Source organism: Camelina sativa, chromosome 9 (assembly GCF_030686135.1).
Source record: "Camelina sativa cultivar CO46 ecotype springtype chromosome 9, ASM3068613v1".
NCBI lineage: Eukaryota > Viridiplantae > Streptophyta > Magnoliopsida > Brassicales > Brassicaceae > Camelina > Camelina sativa.
Genome location: NC_141888.1, coordinates 3,962,686 through 3,988,266, shown reverse-complemented (window position 1 = coordinate 3,988,266; position 25,581 = coordinate 3,962,686). Strand labels below are relative to the sequence as shown.

At 44.6% G+C, this 25,581-nt stretch overlaps 3 protein-coding genes and 1 pseudogene across 4 annotated transcripts; 2 read left to right on the top strand and 2 right to left on the bottom strand.

The window, feature by feature from the left end:
* Positions 1-1,520: 1,520 nt before the first annotated feature.
* Positions 1,521-3,683, top strand: LOC147937693 (uncharacterized). The gene has a single exon (XM_087465224.1). It carries the CDS (start codon positions 1,521-1,523, stop codon positions 3,681-3,683), a length of 2,163 nt encoding a protein of 720 aa, XP_087321350.1.
* Positions 3,684-8,352: 4,669 nt separating this feature from the next.
* Positions 8,353-10,208, bottom strand: LOC109132868 (uncharacterized). Its single transcript, XM_087465223.1, has 4 exons — positions 9,635-10,208; positions 8,899-9,555; positions 8,692-8,819; positions 8,353-8,619 (listed from the first exon to the last, which is right to left on the bottom strand). Exons 1-4 carry the CDS (start codon positions 10,206-10,208, stop codon positions 8,353-8,355), a joined length of 1,626 nt encoding a protein of 541 aa, XP_087321349.1.
* A 6,052-nt stretch (positions 10,209-16,260) lies between these two features.
* Positions 16,261-17,251, bottom strand: LOC104710380 (TLC domain-containing protein At5g14285 pseudogene; annotated as a pseudogene). Its single transcript, XR_015567082.1, has one exon. The product of XR_015567082.1 is annotated as a TLC domain-containing protein At5g14285 pseudogene (transcript).
* A 2,084-nt stretch (positions 17,252-19,335) lies between these two features.
* Positions 19,336-25,055, top strand: LOC104710377 (carbon catabolite repressor protein 4 homolog 6). Its single transcript, XM_010426955.3, is given in 21 exon segments — positions 19,336-19,565; positions 19,568-19,765; positions 19,767-19,868; positions 19,870-20,110; positions 20,210-20,227; positions 21,335-21,360; positions 21,362-21,496; positions 21,617-21,679; positions 21,890-21,950; positions 22,032-22,105; positions 22,187-22,236; positions 22,388-22,428; positions 22,431-22,468; positions 22,685-22,777; positions 22,864-22,896; positions 22,983-23,071; positions 23,220-23,562; positions 23,673-23,940; positions 24,017-24,245; positions 24,344-24,688; positions 24,784-25,055. Coding segments are annotated over 20 exon segments (2,181 nt in total). The 5' UTR covers positions 19,336-19,502; the 3' UTR covers positions 24,360-24,688; positions 24,784-25,055.
* Positions 25,056-25,581: the final 526 nt, after the last annotated feature.

Sequence of the window (25,581 nt, the reverse complement as noted above, 5' to 3'; positions counted from 1 at the left end):
AGGTAACAAAGGGTAAAAAAAAAAGAATATATCATATATTAGATTAATCTTTTGAACTATAAAATAAATACAACAAATAAAAACCACATATTTGTCTCTTAAATGAAACTCGTGATCATCTTTTCTTCTCTTGTAGTTACACATCCGCTATATAAACAGCGTTTTAGTTAAAAGTATTTTCAAAGCCAGATTCGACGGATTGACAATCTATTATTGTCTAGGTCTCTGAGCTTCGTAACCAGCGTATAGAACGTTTCTTAGTTGAATATGTTTTTCAGGACGACTGTGTAGCAATTTGGAGAGAAAGGAATGGGACAATTAAGGCAGAGGGGACTCAACTAATCTGGTGGACTGATAAGCAAACATGAAACCAGCTTTTGTCGATCCTACTTATGAGGATATTCGTTACCAGAGTGTACCCTAATTACGGTTTGCGTCTCGAGTTGTAAACATTTTCTTTAGCAATTTTAGTTATCAAATTTTAGCTTAAATGATGCAGTTGTTATAAAGCCATTTCCTTCTTCCTCTGGAAAAAGAGGTTCCTCTTCGTCTCCCTTCGGGTGAAATAACTAAAGTAGAGCTGGAATATGAAAAGCTGGAACACCATTGCTTCGTCTGCCTCTCTCTGACCCACGAAAAAAGGATTGCCCCAAAACCCAAAACCCTGAACAACAGGGCAAACCTTATCAAGAACAAATGGGAATCAATCAGCGGAACACTCTAGCTAAACTGGATACAGCAAGACACAACCAGTACCAGAAACAAGAATACAAAAGAGGAGACCGACCTACCACCCTTAGCCGCCAAGAAGAAGCTAGTCGCAACAGAGCCCAGGACATCCTTAATGCTCCACCACCCCGTCAATGGTCAGTGGAACGGGCACCACCTCACCCGAATGGAAGGAGAGCTACCACAAAAAGTCCACCCAGAAACCACTACTGAGGCCACTCCTCCCTCAGTTCTAGATCACATCACCATGGAGACTCTAGGTACCCCTCCGCTCGACAGAGGGATTGTTGTACCCACGATCTGCCATCTCGGGTAATAGGCAAGAGGGCCTAGGCCGGGCTTGTTTAGTGGGCCGAAAGCATGTTATTCATCGGCCCATCAGGCCCGGAGAAAGAAAGATGGCGTGGAGACGTTTCATGCTGGTCAGCTCGCAGCTCGGGCCCGGTCAAAGATTCCTGCATTCAAGAGGATTAATTAGTCCGCGCAAATCGTGCCCTATTAATTGTACATTAATTGAGTAATTAATTGGTCGGTATAAATATGTAAGGGGGGTGTCACTTGTAAGGGATCCATGAATTTTTCCTGAAAACAGCAACACAAATTCAAATTCTCAAACTCTTTCAATTTAGTTCGGAACTGTTCTACGGCGATAAGCTCCTCCACATTTAAATCACTTCGGAAGGAGAAGCTCATTCTCAGTTCTCACATTTGGCGCTAGAAGGAGGGGAGTTATCGCCTGACTCTCGCTAGTTCCGACTTCTTACACAAGTTCATTCCGCAAAACCACCGCTATGGCAACCAGCTCTCCCAATCAGGTATCCTTGGAGGTGATCCAGAAGCTCCTACAGGACTTGTCCGAGAAGTCTGACCGTCAGCAAGCCGCCTCCGCCGCCCTTACTGAGCGTTTCGACAGTCTGGAGGGCCAGATCTCCGCTCGTTTGGACGAAGTCACGACGTCTGTAGTAGACCTCTCAGCCTCCCACCGCGCGTACGCCGATCGGGTCGATCTCCTATCCGCTGACCAAAACCCACGTCGACGTGCTTTGGATTTCTCCAGTGTGACTCCACCTTCCACTTCGCAAGGAGCAGCAACAAACGTCACTCCGGGAGATTCGTCCCCGCCTCAAACCAACACGCAAACGGCGCTACCACTGGCCGGCGATGGTCACACACCGGTTCAGCCCGGCGTCGTCCGACCTTCCGAGGTCCCAGTCCGTCTTCCTATCCCTGCAGATGGAAACGCTGCGGCTTCGGGGTATTCTGTCAATCCCGAGATCTTCCGCATGCAGAGCGAAATTCGGGACATGCGGTCTGTGATGCATAGTGCAACCACCTCAGCTCCGGATATATTCCGAGTGATCGAGGAGTCGAGGCAAACTCCTTTTTCCGACCAAATAGCCCGAGTCCGCATCAAGGATACTGGCAAAATTAAATTCTCGAGCTACGAAGGAAAAGGAGATCCGACCAATCACCTCAAGACTTTCTTGCTGACAGCTAGCCGGGTGGACCTCGAGCCCCATGAAGCAGACGCTGGGTACTGCAAGCTGTTCGCAGAAACGTTCAGTGGACCGGTACTGCTTTGGTTCGCATCTTTAGCAGCTGGCACCATAACAAACTTTACCGAGCTGTCGATCTCGTTCGTCAAGCAGTATTCTAGCCTAATCGAAACTGCGGTGACGGATGCTCAGCTTTGGAACTTAAGCCAAAAGGCTGGAGAGTCCCTTCGGTCTTACATAACAAAGTTCAAGGAGATCCAGGTCAAAATTCCCGGACTCTCGGACTCCACAGCCCTGGCCGCGCTTAAGAACGGCCTCTGGCACGAATCTCGCTTCCGCGAAGAGCTGTCCGTGAATCGTTTCCCAACTATTCAGGACGCATTACACCGGGCTTCGAACTGGATAGTCGCAGAAGAAGACAAACTCGCCGCTGCGCAAAAACAAAACGCCCCGCCTGCAGGGAAACCACGCTTCGAAGCACCTGCCAAAAAGACTCCGCCTACGACTCCGAAGTCCGGGCCGAGCACTTTCGCAGTCACCCAATCTCCCAAAAAGAATTCTCCAAAGAATTCACCATCCAAACCACCATTTTCACCGCGCTCCAAGAGTGGTGTACTCCCGAGTAACAAATGGGTCCGAGACGAGGACACGTACTGCGAGCTCCATAAAACCAACAATCATTCTACTCGTGACTGTAAGAAGCTGATGCATCTCCTCGCAGAAAAATATGTGGCGGGAGAAATGCCGAATGTCATAATTGAGGAATTGGAGCAAAAAGCGATTCCCGAAGTGGACGAGGACGCTCCACCTTCAAAGAAACCAAAGCAGTCCGATGGAAGTGAAGCTCCCAAGAAAAGAATCGACGTGATAATGGGAGGATCGCATCTATTTCGGAACTCCATCACTGCGATCAAAGACCATCAGCGGAAGCTCACTAGCCCCCAGCCGAAGCGAGCTAAGTTGATAGCCAGCGATCTACCTGAAATTTCTTTCTCCGAGAAGGAAACTGAGGGGCTGGACACTCCGCACGATGACGCGCTCGTCATCTCGCTTGACGTAGCGAACCACGAAGTCTGCCGAATCCTAATTGATACTGGGAGTTCGGTAGACTTGATTTTCCTTGAGACGCTCACCAGAATGGGTATCGGGAAAGAGCACATCGCAGGACCGTCACCCTTGGTCTCGTTCACTAGCGAGACGTCGATGTCTTTGGGCACGATCACACTACCAGTGTCCACTCAAGGAGTGGTTAAAATGGTGGAGTTCACGGTCTTCGACCGACCTGCGGCCTATAATGTTATTTTGGGAACTCCCTGGCTCTATCAGATGAAGGCGGTGGCCTCGACGTACCATCAGTGCGTCAAATTCCCGACCCCACAAGGAGTCCGGGAGGTTCTAGGAAGCCAAAGGACGGCCAGGAGCTGTTACCTCGCAAGCCACAAGCTCCTGGTCCAATAGCAACCATAGCTCGAGGTCCCGAAAAATCCAGTTCGGAAGCAGCTAAAAGGTGACCTCACTGAGTCCATTTTCATCAATGACAAGTTCCAGGATCAGGAAATCAAGATCGGAGCGGGATTGGATAGCGAGCTCCGTGCCGCCCTGATAACCTTCCTGAAAGAAAGAATGGCCACCTTCGCGTGGTCCGTAGACGAGATGCCCAGGATCAGTCCAGAAGTTATTTCCCACGAGCTGAATGTGGACCCTACATTCCGACCTGTAAAGCAGAAGCGAAGGAAGTTGGGTCCTGAGCGAGCTGAAATCGTTAACAAAGAGGTTGAACGTTTGCTGAAGGCAGGACAGATACGCGAAGTGAAGTACCCTGAGTGACTCGCAAATACAGTGGTAGTCAAAAAGAAGAATGGAAAGTCGCGAGTCTGCGTTGATTTCACCGACCTGAATAAGGCGTGCCCCAAAGACAGCTTTCCACTTCCGCATATCGACCGGTTAGTTGAGTCCACTTCGGGTCACGAGCTGATGTCCTTCATGGATGCATTCTCTGGCTACAACCAAATCCTAATGAACCCGGACGACCAGGAGAAGACTGCATTCATTACGGACCGCGGGATCTATTGCTACAAGGTGATGCCTTTCGGGTTAAAAAATGCGGGAGCAACTTACCAAAGATTGGTGAACCGAATGTTCAAGCATCAACTCGGAAAAACCATGGAAGTTTACATTGATGACATGCTGGTAAAATCAATGGAAGCCAGCTCGCATCTCGCCGATCTGAAAGTCTGCTTCGACGTCCTGGATCAGTTCGGGATGAAACTCAACCCCACGAAGTGCACCTTTGCAGTTCCGTCAGGAGAATTTCTGGGGTATATCGTCACAGAAAGAGGAATTGAAGCGAACCCGAGGCAAATTAATGCTTTCCTGTCTATGAGTTCTCCTAGGACCTTGCGCGAGGTGCAGCGCCTTAACGGACGGATCGCAGCTCTCAACCGCTTCATCTCTCGATCTACGGACAAATGCCTCCCTTTCTACCAGCTGTTACGAAAAGGGGGAAAAAATTTATTGTGGGATGCGAAGTGTGAGGAGGCATTCACCCAACTCAAAGCTTATCTATCTGAACCGCCGGTCTTGGCGAAGCCTGAGTTCGGAGAGCCACTCTTTCTTTACGTAGCCGTGTCGGATAGTGCGGTCAGTGGAGTTTTGGTTCGTGAAGAAAGGGGGGAGCAGCGACCAATTTTCTATATCAGCAAGTCATTTACTGGGGCGGAGTCGAGGTATCCTATGATGGAAAAATTGGCCCTAGCAGTGGTCACTTCGGCAAGGAAGCTGCGGCCTTATTTCCAGTCTCATACAATTATAATTCTGACGATGCAGCCGCTTCGGACGGTATTAGATAGTCCGAGCCAATCCGGACGGCTGGCTAAATGGTCTGTTGAGTTGAGCGAATATGACATCGAGTTCCGGACTCGAACCTGTGCGAAGTCACAAGTGCTGGCCGATTTCTTGATCGAACTCCCACTAGCCTCTTCGGCTAGCGACAATGTCGAAACTCCATGGACGCTGTATGTTGATGGAGCTTCTTCCAAGTCGGGGGCAGGAATTGGGGTCCGCCTCACCTCTCCTACAGGCGAAGTGATCGAGCAATCGTTTCGCTTGGCTTTCAGTGCGTCCAACAACGAAGCCTAGTACGACTCTTTCCTTGCCGGCTTACGCCTCGCAGTGGGGATTGGTGTCCGAAAACTTCGAGCTTTTTGCGATTCGCAGCTGGTCACCAACCAGTTTCTGGGGGAGTACGAAACAAAGGATGGCCGTATGGAGGCTTATTTGTCCACAGCTCGGGAGTTAGTCGCCAAGTTCGAGGAGTTCGAAATCACTAAGATCCCACGAAGTGAGAACTCCGCTGCGGACGCTTTAGCATCTCTGGCATCCACTTCGGATCCTGCGACGACAAGGATCATTCCCGTCGAAGTCATCCAGTTTCCAAGCATCCGGCTGGAGAGCACACACGTCGTGACCCGCGCAATGAAAAAACAGTTGGCCGCTGAGGAAGCAGCTCGTAAGACGGCTGCGGACTCTTTACCCTCGGAGGATCCGGACCCTGTCTTGCCTACTCCAATGGAAGTTCACCCACCTGTAGCCGAGCTCGACGCGAATTCAACTCCGGCATCATCGAGCTCACCAGCTGACAATCAAGCTGTTATCCCACATGTCATTTCGAGCGGCACGAATTCTAACAGCTGGGGGGCAGAGGACTGGCGGAGCCCGATCTGGGCTTACCTGGAGAAAGGGGAACTCCCAGCCGACAAATGGGCAGCTAGGAAACTCAAGGTCATCAGTGCGCGGTACTGCGTTCACAACAGAATACTTCTACGCCGAAGTGTAGCTGGTCTTTATCTAACTTGCGTGGCTGGTAGAGAGCCCGCGATGCTAATGCGAGCTGTTCACGACGGTCCCAATGGGAATCATTCCGGAGGTCGGACTCTGGCTTTCAAAATCAAACGGCAAGGTTATTTCTGGCCTACCATGATCACGGACTGCGAAACATATTCTCGAACTTGTGAGAAGTGTCAGAAGCACGCCCCGTCAATTCATCAACCTACCGAGCTCCTGTCTTCGGTATCCGCACCATACCCATTCATGAGGTGGTCTATGGATATCATCGGTCCATTACATTGAGGACCAGGAGGAGTCCAGTACGTGCTCGCTCTTACCGACTATTTCTCCAAGTGGGTAGAAGCGGCAGCCTATGCGAAAGTAACAAGTGACGAAGTGGAACAGTTCGTGCTTAAAAGTATAATCTACCGCTACGGTGTCCCATGTGAAATCATTACCGACAATGGCCCACAGTACATCTCCTCGAAGTTCGAAGAATTCTGCGCGAAGTGGAAAATTCGACTCAATAAGTCAACTCCTCGTTACCCGCAAGGTAATGGGCAAGCCGAGGCAATGAATAAGGTCATACTTGCCAACTTGAAGAAACGGCTCGATGCTCGTAAGGGGCGCTGGCCGGACGAACTTCAGGGCGTCCTCTGGGCGATCCGAACAACACCTCGGCGGGCCACTAATGAGACACCTTTCTCCCTGGTTTACGGAGTTGATGCCGTAGTCCCAGCCGATATAGAAGTGCTCGGAGTCCGTACCTCGCTGAACCCACTCCGAGCAGAGGAAAATGAGGAGTTCCTACAGGATACTCTTGATACAATTAACGAGCGTCGGGACCAGGCGTTAGTCCGGATCCAGAATTACCAGAACGCGGTGGCTCGGTACTATAACTCTAAAATCCGAGGCAGACCCTTGGCAGTGGGCGACCTCGTCCTCCGGAAAGTCCATGAAAATACTGAGGAGCTAAATGCAGGGAAGCTGGGAATCAATTGGGAAGGACCATACAGAATTACTCGCGAAGTCCGAAATGGAGTTTATCAGCTCGAGGATTCAGAGGGAAAACCAGTCCCGAGGTCTTGGAATTCTCTACACCTTAAACTTTTTTACAGCTAATTTCTTTGTATCGAACTACGATCTGGCTTGATCCCGATAAGGGTACGTAGGCAGCCCACTTCGGGTCCAGCTATCCATACTAATAAAACTTAAAGTTTTCTTAAACTTTTTTTTATTAATAATGGCAAATATAAAACAAAAAGCCGAAGTCTAACTTCGCATCTATCATTTAAAGCCGAAATTTAATTTCGCATCTATCATTTAAAGCCGAGGTCTAACTTCGCAAACCTAAACCGAAGTCTCACTTCGTATTTAACTTTACTTTAAAGTTAATGTTGCGGAAATTTAACCAAGTCCTCAGTTCGTACTCCGTTTTACTTATTAAAGTCGAAATTTAGTTTCGCAAAATTCTTACTTAAGCCGAAGTCCTCACTTCGCACTCGGCTTTACTTATTAAAGTTGGGGTGTCATCTTTTCGAACTGTTTAACCGAAGTTCTTACTTCGTGATCACTTCCGCTCTTATCATCTTTCCGAACAAAGATTGTGGATATGAAGTTCGCATTTAGCATGACAAAAACAATAATTTGCAAAAAAAACAAAACGGAGTGGTCACTTCGACCAAAACACTCCGGAGCAAGTCTAAAAACAAATACTACAAAACAGGGGGGGCAACTCGTGCCAAGACAACCCCAGAATAGGAACTATTGATTTGGAAGGACAGGATCAGACGCCGCCTCGGAAAGGGCAAACCCCATCTCCGCTAGCTCCCCTTCCGACATGGTGGTCGCCAGATAGTCGTCCATCCCCTGGTTCGAGAGTTGCCCGAGGTTAGTGCCGGACTCGTCGATTGTGACGTTAAGCGGGTGCTTGTTGCATAAGAGATCGGGCGTGTCCGCCAAAAGGCTTGAGAATGCAGCGAGGTCGAGTTCACGGGGAGTTACCTTTGACACCTTCTCGTCAGCTTCCTCTTCGTCAGTTTTCAGGAGTCCGAGCTCAGCCTCCATATCTTGGATCTCGCCCCTAGAGATCTCTTCAACCAGCATCCGGTTAGCCCTGATCTCGGCAGCTCGGATCTGAAGCGGGGCTAGTTTCTCCCTCTCTTCGAAGGTGACCTTCACCTCCTCGACCAGAGGACGGAGAGTCCGCCTCATTGCCTGCCTCTCCTCCCTTCGTACCCTCTCAATCTCGCAGCTGTTGCCAGCCTCAAGTAGCTGATTGCGGAGCTCGATCTCGTGCAACCTACCCCGCCTTCTTTAGCTTGTCTCGGAGGTCCTCGTTGGCAATTCCGAGGTCAAGCACCTGTACCTCGGCTCTCTTCGTCCGAGCCCGGATTTGTTCGGCTTTTTCCACGGTAGCAGCATTCTCGGCTTCTAATCTGGCATACTCCTTCACCTGGGCTTCCAGGTCAGCAATCTTTTCCCGGAGATGGCCCACCTCGGAAGATGAAGGTGAGGCAAACAGCTGATCTTCATAAGATGCTACCGAGGAGTTGAACTCGATCATTAGCTGGGAAATCGCAGTTCGTTAAAAACGGCGAAGGTGTTAAATAAAAAAGCTGAGGAAGCATGTGTAACTAACCTCTCCAATCTTATCCACGAAGCGGAAGAAGTTCGCACGGTTGAGTTCGGACATGTCCGCAAACCCCGGAACCCGAACTCCTGGCCGAGTGTAACTCCTCATCAGATCAGCTGGGGACGCAGGGGGAACTGAAATGGACGAACGATGTTATTCTACTTGGTCCCCGAGACCCAGCAAGCAAAAAAAAAAACCTCGAGTTGTCGTTACCTCGGGGGGAGGAACGACGTTCCTTTGAAGGCGGCCTGCCAGAGGAATCCCCGGACTCCTTAGATCTCCTCTCTGAGGAAGGACCCCTATCTTGCGAGCTGGACTTACTTCGCTCGTCTCCTGACGAACCAGTCCGAGCTCGGCTCTTCTCGCGAAGAAGCGAGGAAGTCTCAGGTTCCTTCCTCTTTTTGGATGAGTCCGCCTGCTGGGAACTGACCTCGACGGGGGGAGTTATAACCTCCCGCGGCTCGTCACTGGAATCAGCTACAACAATTACGGCGGGCTCGGGCGAGCTGGGCAGAGGTTCGGAGGCCCCCGTAGGCAGCTCGGAAGAACCAGTGAGGGGTGCCAAAGCCCCGTCTACCTCAGGGGTAGAGGGACCAGATTTCTTAGGAAGGCGAGCTTTGCCTTCGGCGAGGGCCATCGCCATCTGTTTCTTCGCCTCTTTTTCGGCAATTCGGCACGCCATTTCTTCCCTGTAGTTCATCTCCGAAACGCTTAAGGGCGTGGAACAGACGAGAGAACGCCTTCCGAGCCTCACCGTGGACTCTCTGATCCTCTCGCAGGAGAAAGAGTCCCAAGCGATCTGTCCCTGGCTACAGAACCTCGAAAAGAACTCCGCAAACGTAGGGCAAAGCAATCCGCATTCGAAGTGGTCTGAAAAGGAAACAGTTAAAAGTGAGACTAAGAAACAAAATTACACTCGAGCTGGACCTAGTAGGAAACGCTAGTCTACCAATTTTCGAGGTCCACTTCGAAACGAACGAGCTCGTGCGATGGCCGAAAGTGAGCTCGTTGACCGGGAAGAAGAAATAAGATTTCCTCCATTTCTCGTCTTTCTCAGGAAGGTCGTCGAAGACCTTCAGTCCGGAGAGCGGGCTCACGTAGAGTGTACCCTTAGTGCGACCCGTCTTCACGGTGTATACCTGGAGGAAGTCCGCCAGTGATAGCTGGTAATTGAATTCTTCCCCCAGGGTTTGCAAGCACATAACGGTCCGAACGAAGTTCGGGCACATTTGGGGGAGAGCGAAGCCCAGTTCGAACATCATCTTAACGATGAGTTCGGGAAGGGGAAACGACAGACCACACGCGGAGAAGAAAATCTCGAACGCGCAGCAGTATTTCGGAGGAGGGTTCTCCGGGGACTCATGGGATTCCGGGAATCTGAGTTCAATCTCAGACGAAATCCCGGTGGAGCCTCTAATCTCAGCCAGGTTCGCCGCCGAGAGAATTGACGGCGGATGAGGGCCAAAAGTGCCTGGAATCAGGGGTTTTTTGGGTTTACCAGACGAGGATTTCGGAGGAGACATTCTTTTCTGGGAAATTAGTAAAGAACGAAGGAAGAGCAAAGGTTTTTTCCGGTGAAAGTAGAGAGATTTACGGAAAAAAAAAAAATCTAAGAGCATAAAAACATAAACACGATTGAAGATTAAGGGTGAGAGAGAAGTCGAGAGTTACCTTTATACACGGCACCAGAAAGCAATGATTGCCTGGGGAAGTGAAAGGTCTCGCACCGTTTCTTTTCTCTCTTATAACCAACACGCCACCTAGTGGGCCCCGAGGCTTGTTCGGGAAGGCAAATCCCATCATTACCTCGATCAAATCGTGGAGATATGGGGAAATATTCGGTTTCCCAAAATTGATCGCTTGAAGGTCAAAAGTCCCCCGAACTATTCAGCTCGGGAGACTTGGGGGGCAACTGTTCTACCCACGATCTGCCATCTCGGGTAATAGGCAAGAGGGCCTAGGCCGGGCTTGTTTAGTGGGCCGAAAGCATGTTATTCATCGGCCCATCAGGACCGGAGAAAGAAAGATGGCGTGGAGACGTTTCATGCTGGTCAGCTCGCAGCTCGGGCCCGGTCAAAGATTCCTGCATTCAAGAGGATTAATTAGTCCGCGCAAATCGTGCCCTATTAATTGTACATTAATTGAGTAATTAATTGGTCGGTATAAATATGTAAGGTGGGTGTCACTTGTAAGGGATCCATGAATTTTTCCTGAAAACAGCAACACAAATTCAAATTCTCAAACTGTTTCAATTTAGTTCGGAACTGTTCTACGGCGATAAGCTCCTCCACATTTAAATCACTTCGGAAGGAGAAGCTCATTCTCAGTTCTCACAGGGATCGACACCGTGAAGATCAACGGAACTCATGACCACTACACAACTCTCACCGCCATGATAGCCGCCGGTCCAACCAGAGCAAGCCTCCAGAAGAATCCACACTTCCCTGCGGCTAGGTTCTGCGAGCTCAAGCAAACCGACCGTTCAAGCGGGGAAGAACTCAATAGTAATGGACCCCCAAACTTCAAAGGCCCAAGCTAAAAGACAAGGCCCATCCAAAAAACCAACGGCCCCCAAAAAACGGAACAATTCAAAAGACATTGCCTCCACCTCTAACACCCGCCAAAAGAGAAGAGTAGCATCAAAACCTCCTCTTCAACGAACAAGAGGGATCGCCAGCCCACAAGCGGGAACTAGCAGACGTAAATGGGCACCGAACAGGGTCACCAACCCACCAAGAAAAAGGTTATGTCTGGAATCTGAACAGGTAACCACTGCGAAAACTAATCTGACTGAGAACCAAGCCCCAAGGCAAGCACCAGGGACTAGTAACGCTCCTGCCATGGTCTTAATCCCAGATGGGAACTCAGGAAGGGTGGATTTTCGGTATCCCCCCGATCCTCTTCCTTAGTCACTGCGAGCTGGAACTGTCAAGGGGTGGGGAACTCCATTACAGTTCGTCGACTCCGGGAAATCTGTCTCTCCCTCTTCCCGGATGTAATGTTCCTCATGGAAACCAAAAACCAAGATGACTATGTCTCAAAGGTGTTCAATTGGATGGGATACTCAAACTGTTTCACTGTTCCCCCTGTTGGTCTTAGTGGAGGGTTAGCTCTGTTTTGGAAAAGTGATATCACTTTAGAAGTTCTTACTTCAACTGCAAACTTCATAGATACAAAAATCACTCACAAACAACGCTCCTTCTTCCTGACGTTTGTCTATGGCCCTCCACAAAGAGATAACAGATCAAAATTTTGGAAAATTTATCGTCTATTGGAGAATCAAGAGACGCTGCCTGGACCCTGTCCGGTAATTTCAACGATATCCTAGACAACTCTGAAAAAGTTGGAGGTCCACCAAGACATGAGGGCTCTTTCTTCTTGTTTAGGAGATTTGTCTCGCAGATGGGATTATGGGATGTCAAACACTCCGGAAACCCTCTATCCTGGCGGGGTATGCGATACGACCACTTTGTACGTCAACGACTAGATAGAGTCCTAGCCAATGCGGCTTGGACTGAGATGTTCCCGTCGGGATGGTGCTCCTACCTACGCTATGAAGGGTCAGACCACCGTCCTCTTATTACTTTTTCGACACCTCTCGGAAGAAGCGAAAGGGACTTTTCTGGTTTGATAGACGGCTGAGAAGTAACCCAGAAATCAGAAAGCTAGTGGAAGAGGCGTGGAATAACCCCCAACTGCCAACGGTGTTAGCTAAAACAAATGCTTGCATACACCTTCTCGTGAAATGGACAAAGACACAACAAGCAAACAACGCTTTACAAATCAAGGAATATCAAGACGCCCTGGAGGTAGCTCTGTCTGCAAATATTCCAGACCCGGACACCATTGTAGAAGTCACAGCAAAACTGGAAAGAGCATACAAAGCAGAAGAATTATTCTGGAGACAACGTTCGAGGATTCTCTGGCTTTAGAGCGGTGATCAAAACACGGGCTACTTCCATGCTACCACCAGAGGACAAAGAGCACGAAACAGACTCACTGTTATTGAAGACGAGTCGGAACCACGTTCCACGAAGAGGATCAAATCGCAACAACCATAGCCAACTATTTCAACTCAATCTTCACCACCAATCCGCTAAACGACCTAACAGTGTTGGAAGGAACCAGTCTCCCATGTGTCTCCCCGGAAACGAATATCTCTCTCACCAGAACTCCCACCGTGGAGGAAATCAAAGCTGCAACTTTTGCAATCCATCTAGACAAGGCCCCGGGCCCCGATGGCTTCTCAGCAGGTTTCTACCGCTCATACTGGGATATCACGGGGCCTGATATCTGTAATGAAGTCATACATTTCTTCACGTCAGGAGTAATGACAAACCGTTTGAACGAGACACATGTTTGCCTCATCCCAAAAGGTCAAGGGACGGGCCCGAGGAAAGTCTCTGACTACCGTCTGATCGCCCTCTGTAACGTTACTTACAAGATTATAGCCAAAATTCTGACTACACGGCTGCAACCTTTCCTCCCCCATCTTATCTCAGAGCATCAGTCCGCCTTTGTCCTAGGTAGATCCATCTCCGATAACGTGTTAATCACCCACGAGATCCTTCACTTTCTCCGGACGTCCAAGGCAAGAGTTTGATGCTCAATGGCGGTTAAAGCCGATATGAGTAAAGCATACGACAGAATTGAGTGGAATTTCCTAAGAGCTGTCCTAACAAAAATGGGGTTTAGTGAGAAGTGGATTACCTGGGTGATGGCTTGTGTGACCTCAGTCTCCTATACATTCCTCATTAATGGATCCCCGCAAGGAAAAGTCTTCCCCACTAGAGGCCTCCGACAGGGAGACCCACTCTCCCCCTACCTCTTCATCCTATGCACAGAGGTTCTCTCTAGTCTATGCCAAGAGGGACAGAGGAATGGCTCTCTCAAAGGCGTCAAAGTAGCTAGGGGTAGCCCCCCGATAAACCACCTTCTCTTCGCTGACGATACCATGTTCTTCTGCAGAGCCAACGAAAAAGACTGCAAGGCCCTATCGGAAATAATTCAACGGTATGAAGCTGCATCAGGACAGTGCATCAACTACAACAAATCCTCGATCACCTTCTCCTCCAAAAACACCAAACAACCTTAAGGCGAAAGTTAAACAAACCCTCAACATCACCAAGGAAGGAGGAATTGGGAAATATTTAGGCCTTCCTGAACATTTTGGGAGAAGGAAAAGCAATATCTTCACTTCATTAGTCGATCGCATTCGTCAGAAATCTCTAGGCTGGCAAAACCGATTCCTATCTGGGGCAGGGAAAGAAGTCCTTCTTAAATCAGTCCTATCTGCCACACCCACGTATGCAATGTCAAACTTCAAACTGCCAAAATCCCTTTGTAAAAGAATCCAATCTGCCCTCACTCGTTTTTGGTGGGATAATAACTCTGAAAAACGAAAAATAGCATGGACATCTTAGGACAAGTTATCTCTCCCAAAAGCTGCAGGTGGACTAAGCTTCAGGGAAATTGAAAACTTCAACGATGCGTTGTTAGGGAAGATAAGCTGGCGTATACTAACAAGACCTCACTCCCTTCTAGGGAGGGTTCTCCTTGGAAAATATTGCATGGATGACTCCTTCCTGCAATGCAAAATGCCTTCAAACCCCTCTCACGGGTGGCGAGGCATTATGGTGGGAAGAGAGGTACTCCGCAAGGGACTTGGCTGGATTGTAGGCAATAGAAGGAGCATAAAGGTTTGGGATGACGCATGGCTCTCAACCTCCTCGCAGATCACACCTGTTGGCCCCACCCCTCAATCTGAACTCTCGCTTCAGGTAAGTGACCTCCTTCACACGGAATCTAACTCTTGGAATGTAGATCAGATTCGATCACATCTACCTCACCTTGAGGATCTTATCCGACAAATCAGACCGAACGTCAACATGGCAGACTCATTAGTTTGGCTCCCAGATAAATCAGGAGTCTACTCCTCAAAATCAGGGTACAACATTCTAAAACAGAACACCAAGAGTCTTCACCCCGGAGACTTCAACTGGATGACATCCATTTGGAACCTGAAGACAGCACCCAAAATAAAACATTTCCTATGGAAAGATGCAGCAGGAGTTATCCCAGTTGGTGAAATCTTGGAACGCAGGGGTCTAAACACAGACACTGGCTGCAAACGATGCGGTGAACCGGAATCAATTATGCATCTCCTGCTACACTGCCCATATGCAACAAATGTCTGGAAGCTCGTGCCTGTCACTGTCTCCCATGTCAACAGAGGACACTCTGGACCACAAGTTTGGCTCAAAGAACTCAAACAGTGCACTAACCTGCCTCCTGTTGGCGTCTCAACTCCGATCTACCCTTGGATCCTTTGGAACCTCTGGACAGCACGCAACCATCTGCTCTTCTCAGATAAGTCGTTCACAGAGGCAGAGACACTACAAAAAGCGATCCTAGATGCTAAAATATGGTACCAAGCCCATGAATCTACAAAGACTGAGGAAATTGATCCACAACCACGCCCTAACAAGAGTCCAACCCCAAGAGAAGGTTTGATCACCATCGAAACTGATGCAGCTTGGAGGAAGGAATCTTTAAACTGTGGCCTCGGTTGGATTGGAAGAGACTACCAAGGCAACCTCTCCTTTAAGGAATCAGCGGGTGAAACTTTTGTAGCATCTGCACTCCAAGGCGAGGCTTTAGCCGTCAAAGCGGGACTGCAATCAGCAAAGGACAAAGCTTTCTCGCATGTTTTCATCAGGTCCGACTCAAAATCTCTAGTCGACCTCCTGCACACTAACAAGATAGTTAATGAACTAGCAGGGATACTTTATGATATTAGGGAGCTAATCTCTGAGTTCTCTTATGTGTTCTTTACCTTTATTCCTCGCACGGCAAATCTGTTAGCCGATGACTTGGCAAAATGTGCTCTCCGTATCCTGGATAACTCCTCTTGTACTTTAGCAGAACACTCTATTTAAGTTTTTTAACCGAATTAAATGTTGACAAAAAAAAAAGTTATAAAACCATTTATTTTTTCTTTGAATATAAATTAATATTAAAAAACGTTTTTATTAAAAATAAAACTTCACTTTAGTATATAAGTTTAATTTTAGTGCAATTAACTCTTCAAAATGTCTCTTGACTAATACTTATAAGTTATAACTATGAGTGTGGTTTATTATCAATCTATTTTATTTGAGTTCTTTTTTTGACGAATCAGTTCATCCCATACAATTTAGAATTGGGTAACCCTTCACTAAAAATAAAGACATGTAAGCCAGCAAGAGACTTGGTATTGAAAAAAAAAAATACTATAAAATGTTTTTGTCAACGTAATTTTATTTTCTTGGTCAACTCCCATTTAATTATTAATAATTACCAAATTTGCAAGTCATCGACATCAAACAATATAATCCCATGTGGCGTGAACATTTCTAAATTGTATTCACTTATCACATGAGTTAGGAAACTTTTTGGCCTAATCACGAATTTAAAGGATGTTTACTTTTTAAATTGAATGAATATAAAAAAGGTTAAAACATTCAAGGGTTGACAAGTTGTATAATTTATTGAGTTTACGTAAGATTCTCACGTTTGCAAAGTGATTCAAGAAACTTACAGCACAAATAACAGTTACATTTAGAGTGATTTAAAAAACTTTACAACACAAATATAACAGTAAGATTTGGATCCACATAAAGTACAATATCGTTAATAGAACATTACACAAAGACAATCAAATAAATTTGTATGAACATTACTAGATCTAGATTTCTATTCAATCAAACAATTTTTACCTTTTTGTTCGAAAAAAGAAAAATATTAATCATTTCATTTAGATTTCTTGTTAGAGTTGTTCTTCTCTCTAAACCAATCAACCCAATTACGTAAAACCCACAAAACACTAACCAAAATCGCAACCCCAATGACAACAAGCCACGACAACCAAGCCCACCGTGGAATAGCTCCCTCGGCCGCACCACTGCCGTAAAACGCCGCCATATCGTACAAAGCCACCGGACCAGCCAATCCACGAACAAGAGTGTAAAACAAGTAAAAAGGCGGAGACAAAAGCTCCCTCACTCTCCTCGCCATAACGACGTCGTGTTTCCTATACCCGGTGATCGTCCAAACGTTCTGACATGCGCTCGTCACCTCCGCGAGGACCAAGAGTAGGAGAAGCGCGTGAGCTCCATGACCGACGGCGAACCGGCACGTGGCGAAGACGTAGAGCGTCGCGATGTGGTGGAGGATGAATATGAAGTCGTTAGGGAGGAAGATTAGGTAGTGGAAGAGATCAACGGTGAAATAAGCCATGCTGAAGTCGAGCACGGTTGATTCCACGACGGTGTTGGGTGAAGCGAATGAGTGAACGGCGGCGCGTGGAGTTGTTAAAAGCGCGTGAGAGGCCATTACAACGGCGGGAGTGCCGTGGAAGAGTGACATTAAGCAGCTAGCTCCTAAATGTGATGATGATTTCCATGACCGGAAAATTATGAAATAGCCGATGAGGTATACGGCGAGGAAGAGGAGGAGAAACGACGGAAGTGTCACCGGAGAAGAAGAATGGTCAAACAACGACGTTTCCATGGTTATGTTTTGGAAACTGTTTGGGACGTTTAATGTGCTCAACGATTTATAAATTGAGAGGATTTGGTCGATCTGGTGCGGTGAGGTGTATGGAATGTACAGTACATCTAAAATAACAGAATTTGAGCCGTTGGATTAAGAAGTAAGATTAAATTTGACGTGTATTAGTGTGCGTGCGTGCTTACAAGTTATGCTCTGGTGACTTCTTTGAATATTCGTTTCGTACTATACAAGTACAAGATGTGTAAATCACGGAGTTAGGAGTTGTAGAGCAGATACTCTTTGATTTGTTGTATGACCCAACGTTACATTGTCTTTTTTTATGTATATAGATGTAGACTAAAACAACAAACAAAAAGAAAAAGGAGGGAAATTTTGTAGCTAGTAAAGTCTAGTAAAGACCACGTAGATACGTTTGTTCAGACAGTTTCAAGTGCGATAGTATAGCCCTCAGTGGAGAAGGTAGAACATGCATCGGGAAATTGGATCTGAGGCATATTTTACTTTATGAACTAAAGGCTATACTACGGCACTTGAAACTGCCTAAACAACCATATCCACGTGGACTTTACTAGATGATTTTAACAGCTACAGATGATGATGGCATTGAATGTTTGAGTTCGTGACATAAATGCAAGAAACTATACATAAGGTTCTAATGATCACACCGGATATGAAAGTTGATAGATAATATTGATGTAAGAAACAAAACTGGTGTGAAATCTGAAACACATGTTGAAGAGATGATTATAACCTCAACCTTGTGTGAATCTATGACTACAATTGGGGCAAGTGTAGTATGTTGTCTGTCCTTCATCCGCTGTCCTTTAATATATATTATATTAATTAAATGAGAGATTAAGAGATATATGTACAATAAGATGCGATTATGAATGTTTAAAAACTGTTGACAACATCTAAACATTGGCAGTAACTATTTCATTGCTGTTGCCTGGATAGTTATGTTCTTGGTGTTACGTTTATTTTCTCCAATTTGTGAGACAAGGAAAATTCTTCATGTTCTAATAATGGATTTACTCTCTCTCTCTCTCTCTCAGCATATTACAGTGACATATGTGTTGGATCGGAGCTATCGCCCTGTCGGCTGGAGAAGAAAGAAGGTGGGGGCATGCGAAATTTATATAATGACGCTTGGTGTTCTTGCACCATACCGTGGGATTGGCATTGGTAAGTGAGTCATAAATCTGCCATCCCAAACTTGAATCTTCATACTGACAGAACATGAATAATGTAGAAAACTGTTGCGTAATTCTGTTGTTCCTTACGTTTTAACACATGAGGCTAGCTGTAGTATGTTTTTTTCGGTAGTTTCTCTATTTAGAGATTCGAACCACCATGAAATAGTCCTGAGGGTTTTATGCAATGACTTCCTCGTATATCAAGATCCAAGATTGTATTCCCCTGCTTCAAAAAAAGGGAAACTCTATAACTTGTGTATCTTGTTTTGTTTTGTCTTTTGCAGGTTCAAAGCTATATTGAATCATGTTCTTGACATGTGGCTCCAAGCAAAACATGTGTGAGATATACTTGCACGTTCAGACAAACAACGAAGACGCGATCAAGTTGTACAAGAAGTTCGGGTTTGATATCACAGATACCATACAAAACTATTACATCAACATTGAACCAAGTGATATTGCTACGTTGTCAGCAAGTCCTTCGCTCAGTCTGAAGCCAACAAATGATGGATGAAAAATACCCAACTCGGGGAAGCCATTCGTCCCCCAGTTTCTTTGTTTGTTCAATTTCAAGATCTATTCATGTTATGATGATCCGTCGGTTTCCGAGTTTTGCTTGTCTTGTTGACCTTAAAAGGTTTCTTATTGATTCTACATTTATAGATTCATGGTTACATACTTGTTGGTTTTGGACCTTTTTTTGGTTGGGGAAGTTTTAACTTTGCAATTCAAAGCTTTATATATAGTCAGTACTTGCCACTCCAGGGGTTCGAAATTGAGGTTCCATATCTGAAATGTTGTTCTATAAATTTTGAGTAAAAGAGATACAAGATTCTTGTTATGAGTGTTGTTGAATATTGAAGAAGAAAATAAAGAACTGTAGAAGAAATATGACTTTGGCTTGCGTGCCGTTAATTCACAGTGAAGACAGACAGAGAGCTGTGTACTTCTAGATTCCAAAAACGGCACGATTGTCTAAGAATCTCCGTTCATGGGACTGATTCGTCTCTGCAAATTAAGCACCGCTTCCCTTCGAGGTCGCTTTTACTCACTCGATCCGATTGACCAATGCGGCGTTCTCGTTTCGTTTCCCAAGTTTTCTCCGACGTTGCTTTCGCTGACACCTCCACTCTATCTCTGTTCCAATCTTCACCACCATGTCTACTCGTGCTCCGGTAAATTTCCTCAGCCATACTCTTATTATTGTATCACTCTCGCTGCGTTGCTTCGGTTAATGGAATATTAATTTTATTTCTTACGGAGGTGGACGAGGTGCGAGAAGTTTCTCCGATCTTCCGTACAACAACGACGCAGGAAGAAGAGACAAGTTAGTTCGTTACTGAAGACTCGCATTTTCAGTCAGTTCATGACGCCAATCTCCGATTCCGGCATGGTCAACAACCTCAGCCTCCGCTTGGTCAGCGGCAGCAACCACCCGTTCAATCAGAAGAATTACGGATTTCGACCTCCGCCGCCGTCTCAAGGTCAGTGGCAACAATTCCGTCAACCTAATCATCCTCCATCCAATCAAAGCTATACGGCTTGCCTTCCCCCTCCGTTCTATCAAAACCAGATGTCTCCCCCGCGGAGCTTCCGTCAACGACCACGGTCAAAACCTTCAGATTACCGTGAATGGGAACATGCTAAAACGCCGCTGCCTCCTGGGCCTGGCTCCGGTAAGTTTTGCTGAAAAATTTGATCATCTCATTGAACTTCACGCCAATTTCTATATTTATTTTTTTTCCTAATTTGATTCACTTTTTTGTTATGTGCAGAAAAGTTTGTTGTTCTATCGTATAATTAGGGATGTTAAAAATGGGTTTTACCCAGTTGGGTACCCAAAACCAGGATAGAATGGGCAGGACTCGTTTACACAAAATCTTACACGGGTTTTAAATGGGCAGGACCCGTTTACACAAACTCTTACACGGGTTTACCCTTCTGGGTTATGGATACCGATCGGGTTTTTTTTTACTTCATGTCAGTTAATCATAAGCCGACAAATCAAAGTACATATGCTCTCTCTCAAATTCGAGTGACATTAATTATAAGCATCATATAATTTCTTTTTGTATGAGGTTTTTGATTCTCATCATCAATCGTTTGACCTTTGATCTGGGTTCTAAAATTCTTATTTTGTGGGCTGCCCTCTGTTTATCATGCTTATTGACGATGCTTGAGTTCGTCTCATGAAGTTGGACTGTGGTGAAAAAAAAACACGAAAGAGGCAATTTTAATTTCGAGGTGGCTATAATTTTCTTATTGCACATATTTGTTAAAGATTAGTTTGAGTGGGGGAGGAGAAGACACCAAGTTACGATTTGTCTCTTTGTTTCTTTTATTGTTTTTATTTTTCTATGTTGATGGTGTTCAATTGTTCATGGTGGCTTTGGTTTAATATCTAGCTCTTTGATTGGTTTTCATTTTTCAGATCGTTTGATTTTGTTGTTGTTTATTCTATTCATTATCGACAATCTGGGTACTGTGTTAAGATGAAAATTTTACTTTATCTGAGGTGTGGGGCAGAAAAAAAAATTTCTGATGAGTTAGCATTCGGGTACCCATGGGTAGTCTTAGTATAATCGGATTTTTTTGCAGATTTACCTATAATATCCCATATAATAGGTATTTTGGATAATAAAATACACAAAATACATAATAAAAATCATATTTTGTATACATAATACATAATATAAATATACAACGTAAAATGCAAAATACACCATATGAGACAAAAAAAATTTGGGTACCCACGGGTTTACCCACAAGAGTTAAAACCCGTTCGGGTTTACCCACTAGACCTAAAACCCGTTCGGGTTTTTTGAATCTGGGTTTTTTTTAGGCGGGTTTTTTCCGGGTTTGGGTCGGGCCGGGTTTTTTCACCCATTTTAACATCCCTACGTATAATATATTGGCGGATTACCTTTGCAAATGATCACTGGAGTTGGAGAAGTCTTTACTTTCACATACCGAGGAACATCTTGAGCTGGGGGTGTAGAAAGAGCAAATTAGTGTTCGAGCTTGGCCTATGGTCTGCAGATATAATGTGTCTTTCAGTTCAGGTTATTGTTTCTGCTATATCTTCTTGTAATTGTTTGTATGAAGGACTAAGAAGACGAAGCTCTGTTGCGTTTTCATCATATGCACAATGATCTAATGTTTTTTTTGCATATGTCAGGAAGTTGATAAAATTTCAGGACTTAGAGGAGGAGATGAAGCCCCGGGGATACAGTGGCATTTGGAAGGTACGTATATGTTCTAAATTTGTTGAAAAAACAATTAGGGTTTATCTATCTTTCTTACGAGTCATGCTTAGTGTTGTTTAAAGATGGTGATTTTGAGTTTGTATTCTCCACTGATTCTCTTGGAGTAAAAAGATTATATGGTATGTATCAGAGCTTCTAAGAACTAGGCTTCAATTGTACAGGGGCTAACTCTTTCGTATAAAAATGCACATGCGGACTGGTTATGCTGTTGACGGTTGTGCTATATTTTGGCGATCAAATAGGTTTGATTCCCTTGCTCTTCCTTGTGTCCTTCAGTCTGGAATCTTGTGTGGAATCTCATTTTTTATCATATTACGTTCAAATTGGTTCATGACTCATGAGGAAAGCATCCAGTTCAATCAACTTGGTCTTCGGGATAATGTTGCCCAAATTTTTGTTCTTGAGGTAATATAAAAAACCTTATGGGGATAGTGAGTTACATACGTTTGCCACTTTACCCTTTAAACTAAATTTGGTTCTGTGTAGACATTTTTGACTTCACGTACAAAAGAAAATGAGACCCCTCCACCTGAAAGGTAACCTAACAATATCTATAAATGTTACTATCATATTTTTTTTATGGATTGATAATTGCCATTCACCAGGAAGTGGCTGATTTCTTTCAGATTTCAGTGGTTTTCTTTATGGGCTATACTTTGTGGGTGGGTTGAAGTGAATTGCCATTTACTTTGCTGGTTCCCACCGAGTTGTCATTTGTAACATTCACGTGTTTTTAATCCTAAAAGAGGAGACTTTAAACTTGGTCAGGTACTTTCCTTTATTGCCATATTCTATCTAGTTTGTAGAAATCTTTTTCCAAACGACAGTTTTACTCTCTGATTTAACTCTATCTATACGCATCAACATGTAAAAGTGTTAGTTGTCTTAGATAAAACTGTTGAAGCAAAACACTTGGCCCTTTGCTTAACTTGGTTTGTTTAGCTGTTTCCATTTATCATCAATGTATTTATCTCTGTTACGTAGGTCAGGACACTCTTAGATAAAGCTCATGCTGTTTCAAAACTCTGGGATGATGCGCCTGTTGTTCTTTGTGGGGATTTCAATTGTACACCAAAGGTAGGACACTCTTACCTTAAACAGTTGGTATACCCAATATAACTTGTTTTGTGACATGGTCATAACATTCTTCCACCTGGTTGCAGAGTCATTTGCACAACTTCATTTCAGACCGGAAGGTAAAGCTTCATTGTTAGGCAAGTCCTTCATCTAATAGTAACATTATATATATGGTTCCAATTGAATCTTGTGCTGCTCTTTGCAGTTGGATTTGTCTGGTTTGGCCAGAGACAAAGTTTCGGGGCAAGGTTCTGGTGAGTTTCGTCCACCAAGGCCAGAAAATTATACGACGAGGTAGAGCAAGAACTCACCAAGTTCTTCGACATCATTATGTATTTGGTTTTTCAACTTAATAATATCTCCATGTTTACCCTAGAATCTTTGGGTTCTACTCTGCTTTTGAAATGATCAGCATGGTTGATAGGCCTCCTCAATTTTCCAGGTTTCAGTCCACCAATAAATCTCCACAAAGTCAAGTTCAACCACCAGATTCGATCACTAATGCTCATATAGAGAATAACTCCAACATAGATGCCCCCTCCGAAAAGACATCTGACCTTCCATGTGGTGATACAATTCTTGCTGGTCACAAAGCCACCTCCAGCTCAGACCAAGTATTACCAGGCGAGAGTATGGCCGCAGATTGTAATTTTGGAATAGAAAACAGAAAACCTGATGTCTCCGGGAATCTCTCGATATCTGAAGATCTTTCTTCAGTAACCATATCAGATACGGAACCTCCACATGCTTCCAGTGCTAGAGAAGATTTGAATACAGATCATTCTGTAAGTTCCGTTTTATCTACAGAGCATTCTCTGTGGAAAGAGCATTCTGGAAATTTCATGTCAACAATTGATGTTATTTGATTATTTGTTTTTGCTGTGGATTTTGGCAGGCTATGACGAAAAGAATTGGAAAGGGCATGTATGAATGGGCAGCCAAAGTCGATGAGTATGCACGTGGAATGGTTGGACCAACAGGATCAACTCTCTTTGAAGAACTTGGTTTGTACTACATTAGTCCTGTTGATGGACACAACATTGAAGATCTAGTTTGTGTTCTCCGAGAAGTATCTTCTCTAGATTCAATGGGTCCTGTGTTGGTCCACGTGATCACTGAGGAAAACCGAGATGCAGAAATCGGAAAGAAGATCATGGTCAAAGGTATATTCCTCTGCTTATGTAATTTTCTTAACACTATCCATATCTTGACATTGACAGTTCATTTTCTGTGTCTCAGACAGACGCACTTACTGTCATTGCTTTGTTGAGGCTTTAGTGATGGAGGCAGAAAAGGATAGAGATATTGTTGTGGTTCATGCAGGGATGGAGATTGATGCATCACTTGTTACATTTCAGGAGAGATTTCCAGACAGGTTTTTCAATGTCGGAATGGCTGAACAGCACGCTGTCACATTCGCCGCTGGTCTTTCTTCAGGAGGTCTGAAGCCCTTTTACATTATGACCAGGTTTCACCTTTTTCTCCATCTCACTTGCACAGAGTTGGACTATTCTAAAAGGTTTTATTAGAAGCAAAGAGCCTTAGTGTCTTTGATGGTTTCGTTAGGTGGTCCATGATGTAGATAGGCAGAGAAAGGCGGTGCGATTTGTTATTACAAGCGCAGGGCTTGTTGGATCCGGTGGTCCAGTGCAGTGTGGAGCTTTTGATATAGCTTATATGTCATCCTTACCAAACATGACATATAATGGTGGATGCTGTAACATTGTAGTGGTTGTTAACATTTATTATGCTTCTCTTTTGCCAGACTTCAGGACACAAATGGTGGATGCTGTAAAATCTTTTGCGACATCAACTCATAACGGTGTGTTCATAAACTCATGCTTCGCACACTGCCAATCCGAAAGACAGGACACTTGGTATGCACCAGATTCTCCTACTGTTCATGGCAAGGTATACATTTTCTCAACAGTTTGTAAATAGTTTTTTAATCTTTCGTTGCAAGAGCTACTGTTAATCTATTTGCTTGCTCCATATTTTTTTTTCAGACCGTTGCTAAATCTGTCGGTGATTGTTACCATGTCAAGATGCTGAATACTCAGTGTTGCCTAACTAACGCAACTCCAGCTTTGATCCCGAGCAATGTGAAGCAGGTTTGTTCTGGAAATGTGGTTGAGAATATTTGGCAAAAGTTTGACACAAATCAAGATTACAACTAATTTTTTTCCCCATTTGTGATTTCTACTTTTATATTAATATGCTTTTATGTTTTGTATGTTTAAAAGTTTATGAAATGCAATAATTTTCCATTTTAATAAAATTTTAATTGTTTCAATATTTAAACTAATTGTTCTATTTAAATTGATTATATTTTTAAAATAATTTTTTTCAAAAATAAGAAACCTAATAAGAGTCTACCATTGGAGGAGTATAATTTTATTCAACTTCAAAAACTTCTTATTTTGTAAAAGTACACTTTTTAATAATAAAAAAATATAAGAGCTTCAAAATAAAAGTCTTCCCAACGGAGATGTGGACTTATAAAACAACAAAAATGATATTGGCCCACAGAATTTGTAAAATATTAGGCTGACCGCTGACGTGGATACTCTTAGATGAGAAAACTCTGCTAATATGATTATTTTTTTTTTTTTTTTGACAACTATTATTTTCATTTCTTCTGGAAAATATAACCGTTAGCAAAACGCGTTGGATGCAATATTATTTTCCACAGTTCTTAAAAAAAAAAGAATCGTATTTTTTATCTCCCAAATTAGATCTCTTCTTCTAATCTCGTGATCGATCGAAGTTTTTTTTTTTTTTTTCCCTACAGATTGCGAATTGTT

Excerpts from the sequence above, each read along its gene's own strand:
- LOC147937693 (XM_087465224.1), top strand. The coding sequence starts at position 1,521 with ATGGCAACCAGCTCTCCCAATCAGGTATCCTTGGAGGTGATCCAGAAG.
- LOC109132868 (XM_087465223.1), bottom strand. The coding sequence starts at position 10,208 with ATGTCTCCTCCGAAATCCTCGTCTGGTAAACCCAAAAAACCCCTGATT. Across the intron at positions 9,556-9,634 it reads GAAGTGGACCTCGAAAATTG|ACCACTTCGAATGCGGATTG; the intron begins GTAGACTAGCGT and ends TTTCCTTTTCAG. Across the intron at positions 8,620-8,691 it reads TCGTGGATAAGATTGGAGAG|CTAATGATCGAGTTCAACTC; the intron begins GTTAGTTACACA and ends GCGATTTCCCAG.